The 7,218-nt window shown below is 53.2% G+C and overlaps 1 protein-coding gene across 1 annotated transcript in view; it reads right to left on the reverse strand.

The window, feature by feature from the left end:
• Positions 1 to 6,902, reverse strand: part of WDR18 (WD repeat domain 18) — an 84,059-nt gene extending 77,157 nt beyond the window's left edge. The window contains exons 1-2 of the mRNA XM_085639176.1: positions 6,433 to 6,902; positions 4,521 to 4,631 (exon numbers count right to left, since the gene is read on the reverse strand). Coding sequence (XP_085495302.1) covers positions 4,521 to 4,631; positions 6,433 to 6,648 — 327 coding nt within the window. The 5' untranslated portion in view covers positions 6,649 to 6,902. The remainder of the gene's footprint in view (positions 1 to 4,520; positions 4,632 to 6,432) is intronic.
• Between the last annotated feature and the right edge of the window lie 316 nt (positions 6,903 to 7,218).

The raw sequence follows: 7,218 nt of genomic DNA on the forward strand, positions 1-7,218 counted from the left end.
AAATTGAGTTTATCTGGACTACTATCTCCGACCACCTTTTTACAGGATCAAGTTCAATTTTAGAATTTCCCACTGGGTGTCTTCTTCGGCAGAAAATTGCCAATCTCCCTTTAAAAGTGGTTCGAAGATTGAATTAAAATCGCCTGCAACCATTGCATTGGTGTCCAATGAGTTCTTCGAGGAGTTCGTCCAAAGCCTCTAAAACTTGGGAATTCCCTCCTCTAGTTCCCCTCACATAAATAGAGACAACAATGCTCTCGAGTGGGCATAATTTTAGCCTTAGTGTCTGTACGTCATTGCTTTTTGTGGTAATCTCCTTTATGCTAACGTCCAGGCCTTGACGAACCCATATGGTCAAGCCTCCTGATGGCCTTACCTTTGGCTCCTTTTGTTGTCGGTATACGATAGTTTAAGTACCCTACACAATGTTGTGGTGCCAACAGCCATGTCTCCTGAAAGAGATATGTCGAAGCAATTAATGAAGGCCAGCCAATCTGGGGATGTAAATTTGGAGCTCAACCCGGCAATGTTCCATGATATCAACAAACATTGGCTAGCGATGCATACTTGATAGGCCATGTAACTCCACTGATGCGGTTTTGATAGGCTCAATCTGGCCCACTGACTGGGGAGACAGTGGGCTTGCCACTTGGATGGACTTAGTAGATATATTAGAGCAATTAGGGTCCCTGCCTCTGTAACTGCCCTTGGGAACTATCGTGCTACCAATACTTCCAGACACATAACATAAGGTTACTGGTCCCTTTAGCTCCACTGGAGTGTTTTGGCTATGCTCCTGCGGACTCACTAGCTTTGTTGGTGATACTACTGTTACTGTTGGAATTCCTAACTGTGTGCCTACCCTTGGAGACTGTTAGGTGACCAGTACAACCATGATACAGGCCAGGCTCACCCAGCAGTCAATCGATACCTTCTAATGTGGAACTACCCATCCTACCTAATGTGGAACTACCCATCCTACCTATATGTGGCTGCCCCACGTGATTGCTTTTCAGGCTCACAGTCGGGGACCTCCTAAGTTGGATAGATGAGTGTTCAGGGGAGCTGGTTCGAAATTCAAGGGCAAATAGATTATCAGCCAGCTCCTCACTCTGCATAGTTAGTTCCAAGGGGTTGAAAGGAGAGGTGAGTCTGTGCACCTTGGTAATATCTTCTCTGATCACTGAACGACATCCCCTTACGTGCCGTATCCAGTGGATTGCCTTGTTGGTTAACGACTCCACACTTACAAAGTTTTTACTATGGACCAGCTGTGGGACATTCACCATGTAAATTCTATGGCTATTGTATGCTCTGGTAGTACTCCGATCCCACCCCCCTTCTTGTGTACTGTATTTGTTATTTGTATATGCAGGCGTAATAATGTTAGTACTCCTGTTGATGCTCCTATTAACCAGTGGGCGCCCATTTGCTATATCAGTGTTGTGAACTCTAGCAGTGGTGCGAGTAAGAGGGGGTGCATTATTTGTACTGGGACACGCTAATGAAGAAATTTTCCTCTTGGCCACCTCGCTAAAGGATAGGGTAACGTTCTTCTGGCTACCAACGAACTGTGGGGCGCTAAGTTCTGCCTGGGCTGGGAATAGGCTAGATGGTGATGACTTGGTAACCCCATTGGATACACGGCTTATTTCGGGGGTCCCTCCTACTGTCAAGAGCCCAACCACCACAGTCAGATTATCGTTGACTTCAAAGACCCAATTTCATCACGAAGCGAGCATACCACTAAGTATATCCTGCAGTTCCGATGATTCCCGATGATTCTTTAACTACTGGCTCTGTGGTGACACCTGGAATTAATGCGGGGGCTGGATAATTCACTCCCCTGGATGTTTGACAGTATGGCATATCTATTGGAACAAGAAACTGTAGGCTCAAGAATTTGGGGATGGTTGTCCTCTGGTTCAACTTGGCTAGCAGCGGAAACAACCTTCCTAGTTGTATTTATTCGACTCTCTCCCCTAGTATTGCGATTTTTCTTGCGCGTAGTAAACATGGTTGGAATAGCTGGGCCATTTACAGAGCCAGCACACAAGGTTTGAACATTACCAGAGGGAAGCTTGGGCCTATGCATGCTGGGATTTGTGTCTGGTGTTAAAATATCCTCACATTCTTCAAATAGCTCATCTATACGGTCCATTACACAGTTATTACCAGACTGCTTGGTTACCTTCCTGGCCTTTTTCCTTTTGACGCTTCTACCAGCGTTACCTCCCTCCCCCCTCCGCCGCTTTCCATCAGCTTTCTTTTTCCCATAACCGGGGTGATGATTTACAGTTGCAAGAGTTGGCTCTTCCACCTGTCCTGGTGCTAGATCGGTCAAAATGTACCATAGGAGGTTCGGTCTCTTCGGTCTTTCTTATTGGTCGGGGCACCAGGCAGGGGTGCCCCCTGTCACCTTATCTGTTTGCCCTGGCAATGGAGCCCCTAGCTGCATGGGTTCGTATTGATGCACAGGTGTCGGGGCTCGAATGGGCAAATGGACTGTCGGATCGCATCGCTCTCTACGCGGACAATGTACTATTCTTTCTTACTCAGCTGGATAGGACTGGCCCGCGGTTGCTGCGCATTATGCAGGTGTTTGGGGAGACTACGGGTTTATATATGAATGAGAAGAAATCTACGTTGTGGGTCCTGGGCGGAGGGGCTGACCCGGGCGCTTGGGCTTCCGCGGTGCAGGAGGGGCTGAAGTACTTGGGTGTGTTTCTTTCAGACGTGAGGTCGGTCTCCTGGGAGAAGGACCTGGTGCCGGGGTGGAACAGGGTGCGTGAGGACCTCCGGGTATGGTCCCACATGCCCCTATCCATTTATGGCCGGTCGGCCATATTTAAGATGGTCTCTCTTCCTCGCCTGCTGTATCAGCTGCAAAACCATCCATTTCCCATCCCCCCAGGTTGGTTCCGGCATTGAGTCAGTTTCTCTGGGGCGGGGGTGTTAGGGTGGCTCTCCGCACCTGCTTTAAATCCACGTACTGTGGGGGACTTGCAACTTCGGACGTTCTCTCGTACTATATGGCCTCACATTTGTTGGTTCTCAACGAATGGTGGTATGGCGACAGGTCGGATCCAGCGTATGCCTTGGAGCGCCATTTGATGGGTGACCACACATGACACACGCTTCTTTACTCTGCGCCACTGCGGCGTTCCCTGCCGAATGAGACACAGTTGGTGTTTCGGGTCTGGAGACTGGCGTTGCGGAGGATGGGCTGGTGGAATCGCCTGACGGGCGAGACGCCGCTTTGGCACAATGGGCGCCTGCCACAGTTGGCGACTTTGCCGGGCTTCCATGACAGGGATGCGATTGGAATCTCTACTCTGGGCGATGTCATGAGGGGGTCTATCCTGAAGTCGTTTCAGGATTTGCAAAAGGAATTTCACATGCCGCGTACACAATTTTTTAAATACCTACAGTTCCGGCATGCTCTTTCTCCTAGTTTGGTGGGTCTGGTGGAACACACGCGCGCTGGGTGGCATGGTGTCGCCTAAACATGTTACACGGCGAGAGTAGAGCTGCAGTTCCGATCATACCTGCGGATGTTGTTGGGCTGGTTGTGCGATGGGGGGGGGGTTCGTTTCACTGGGCTATATTTCATATGCATGGCACTTCTGTACTCTTCTGTTATTATATGAGAAAATTGTCAAAATCAGGATTTGGTCCATGGATGCTACGGATGCCTCTGGGGTACAGAGCTCTGCTGATTGTACGTTTGACTAATAAAATCTGTTTACAAAAAAAAAATGTACCATAGGGTCACTGCAATACAGGGGGGACCTTGCACTAGCCTTCGTCCCGTGCAGTGGACTTACAAATCCTAGAGCTACTGTGATACGTCTCGGTGTCCTTGGCTTGTGCTAAGAGCCTGGGGTTTCAGGTGCCCGGCTCAGGCTGCACACAACTGTTAATGCGCCTAAATCCTGACAAGCGGCACGCCCTGCTAGGCCAGTACTAGGACCCACTGTGCCTCAGTCCTGAGCTCCCATCACCCCGCTGCTGTTCCATTACTGAGATGCACAGAGTCCTGCCAATGCACCTCAACCCAGAGCTTCACACGCCTGCTATTTTCAGAGGTCTCAAAGCTCAGCTGCACCAAAACTCCTCAATACTGAGCTGCACACAACACCTACTACTACTCCAAGAGTGTGGTTTGGATCAGTTCACTTCTGCTGCACCTGCAAGCAAGGAGCCACTGAAAGTTACCCAAGAAACCCAGCTAAACCGGTCAGAGAAGTCTTTCACATGTGGGGGTGGTCAATTGTCCCTGCTCGGCCAATTGGTATTTTCAATACAAATGTTACGTTATAACAAAGCTATAAGCAGACCGTACTCACATGTCTAGCTTGGACCCAGCACCCCCGCCAGGGACACCCACTTCAGCAGGGTGCACGAGCAGATGACCTAGCGTCCATCCACCCAGACCTAGCAGCCTCCACCTGCTGTTAAACACCCCTCAATGCCGCTGGTGCTCCAGGGCGGCCACCTTCAGCCAGGCGCCTCCTTACCTCCCACAGGTAGATGCTTTCAGCCATGCCTGCTGCCAGGTAGAGGCCATTAGGAGAAGCCGCCAGGCAGTGCACGGGCCCGGGGCAGACGATCTTCTGCTGCAGCTGCTCCTGTGGACACAAGGGCACGGTCACTGCTGCTGCAGGGGGGCCCCCAACGCACCACAATGGCTGCAGCGACCCCCAGGCAATCGTTTTATAGACCAGTCGTACCACACTTCCACACCCCGCCTACCACCACTGCGCCCCCGGCCCCACCACACGCCATCTCCCAGCACAACCCCTACCGTCCCAGGGCGCACAATCTCCTCTGACAATGCATCATCGTTCCTACATACACCACCTCACCCCAGTGTCTCATCCCCTCCCTTCAGGCCACCTAATACCGTCCCATAACACCTGCCCTCAGTATCCCTGCCACCACTGCCTTGAGTACCCTACGCACCACCTGTCCGGTGTACCACAGAAACCTGCAGCCACCGGTACACATACACCTCTATCCCCAGTACCCAACAACACCTGTCTTGTGTACCCTACACACCTCTATCCACCAGTACACTACGGATCACATGTCCAGTGTCCCACATGCACCTGCAAGTACATGACACCTATATTCATAGTACCCCACATACCATCTGTCCTATGTAGCCCAGACCTCTCCAGTCACCAGTACAATGACATCTATCCCCAGTACACCACCTACCCTCAACATCCCAGCCACAACTGCCCCGAGTACCTAAATACTTCCAGAGTACCCCACACATACCCCTCCGGTGTACCCGACACCTCGATCCTCTAGTACCCGACACCTCTATTCCCAGTACACCACATACCACCTGTTTTATGTACCCCAGACTCCTTTATCCTCAAGTACAGCACATACCACCTGCCCTGTGTACCCGACACCTCTACCCTCCAGTACAGCACATACCACCTGCTCTGTGCACCCCAGACACATCTACCCTCCAGTACACCACGTACCACCTGTCCAGTGTAAACCAGACACCTCAACCCTCCAGTACACAAGTGGTCCAGTGTAACCCAGACACCTCTACTCCCCAGCACATTCCACCAGTCTTGTGTACCACAGCCACCAGTACACCGACACCTCTATCCCCAGACACCACCTGCCCTGTGTGCGCCTAACATCTATCCTCCAGTACACTACAGACCACCTGTCCCGTGTACCCGACGCCTCTATCCCCAGTACCCCACATACCACCTGTCCTAAGTATCCCAGCCACCACTGCCCTGAGTACCCATACGTATACCTGCCCCATACCCCACACAAGACCCGTCCAGTGTACCAGACACCTGCAGCCACCAGCACCCGACACCTCTATCCCTATTCCCCACATAGCACTTGTCCCGTGTACCCCAGACACCTCTACCCCCCAGAACAGCACACTCCACCTGCCCTGTTTACCAGACACATCCAGTCACCAGCACCCGACACCTCGACCCTCCAGTACCCCCATATACCACCCGTTCTGTGTATCCCAGACACCTCTACCGTCCAGTACCCCCACATACAACCTGCTCTGTGCACCCCAGACTCCTTTATCCTCAAGTACAGCACATACCACCTGCCCGGTGCACCCCAGACACCTCTACCCTCCAGTACAGCACATACCACCTGCTCTGTACACCCCGACACCTCCTGCGCCTGACACTTACATCCCCAATACCCCACATATCACCTGTACTGTGTACCCCAAACACACATACCCTCCAGTACCCCACAGACCACGTCTCCTGTGTACCCCACACATCTCTACCCTCCAGTACACCACATACCACCTGCCTCATATACCAGACACCTTTATTCTATCCTCAAATACAGCACGCACCCCCCCCCCCCGTACTCCGCCCTGGGGTGGTGTGAGCCCCCTAACCCGGGGTGGGGGCTCACCGGCCGGCGCAGCTCCCACACGTTGATGCAGCTCTTGCCCGGCTGCGCCCCCAGCAGATGCTCCCCGCCGAGCAGCGCCAGGGCCCGGGGCCCCGAGCCCGCCCCGCGGAACGAGCCGAGCGCCGAGCCCGACTGGAGCTCCCAGGCCGCGCAGGCCGAGAGCGGGAGCCCGGCGTCCGAGGAGAGGGCCAGCTCCGGGCCCGGGGGCGCCGGCATGGTGCCCGGGGAGGGGCGCGTAAGGGGGCACGGGAGAGTAGGGTGTGAGGGGGCGCCGGAAATAAACAGGGGGAAGGGGCAAGAGACCACCGGGAAAGCGAGGCACAGCACCGGGCCCAGCGAGAGGCCGGGAGGATAGACTGTACGCACAGAACCAGCGAGAGGGCGGGGGAAGAAGCTAGAGTGTACAACCGGAACCAGCGAGAGATGGGGGGAGCTAGAATATACTGCAGCAAGGAGGAGGAGGCTAGAGTGTAGTACTACTACAATCAGAGAGAGGGCGGGTTCCGGCCTAGACCGTACCACCAGCACAGCGCTAGAGTGTAGTACTGGAGGACCAGAGAGCCGCGGGGTATGGAGCGTAGAACTGAGGGCAACGAGATGACTGAGAGCTAGAGTGTCTTGCAGGCACACCGCGCCCATTAGAAGTGTGAGCACCAATACTAGCAAACCAGAAAGTCAAGGCAGAGTCAGCCAAGGATATGGCTCGGCTCGAACAGCCCGTACACGAGCCGAGCCACGAAAATATTTAGCATGCACATAATTAAACAAATATGAGAAAAGTCTCCT

The sequence above is a fragment of the Triturus cristatus genome, chromosome 12, assembly GCF_964204655.1.
Source record: "Triturus cristatus chromosome 12, aTriCri1.1, whole genome shotgun sequence".
Taxonomy (NCBI): Eukaryota; Metazoa; Chordata; class Amphibia; order Caudata; family Salamandridae; genus Triturus; species Triturus cristatus.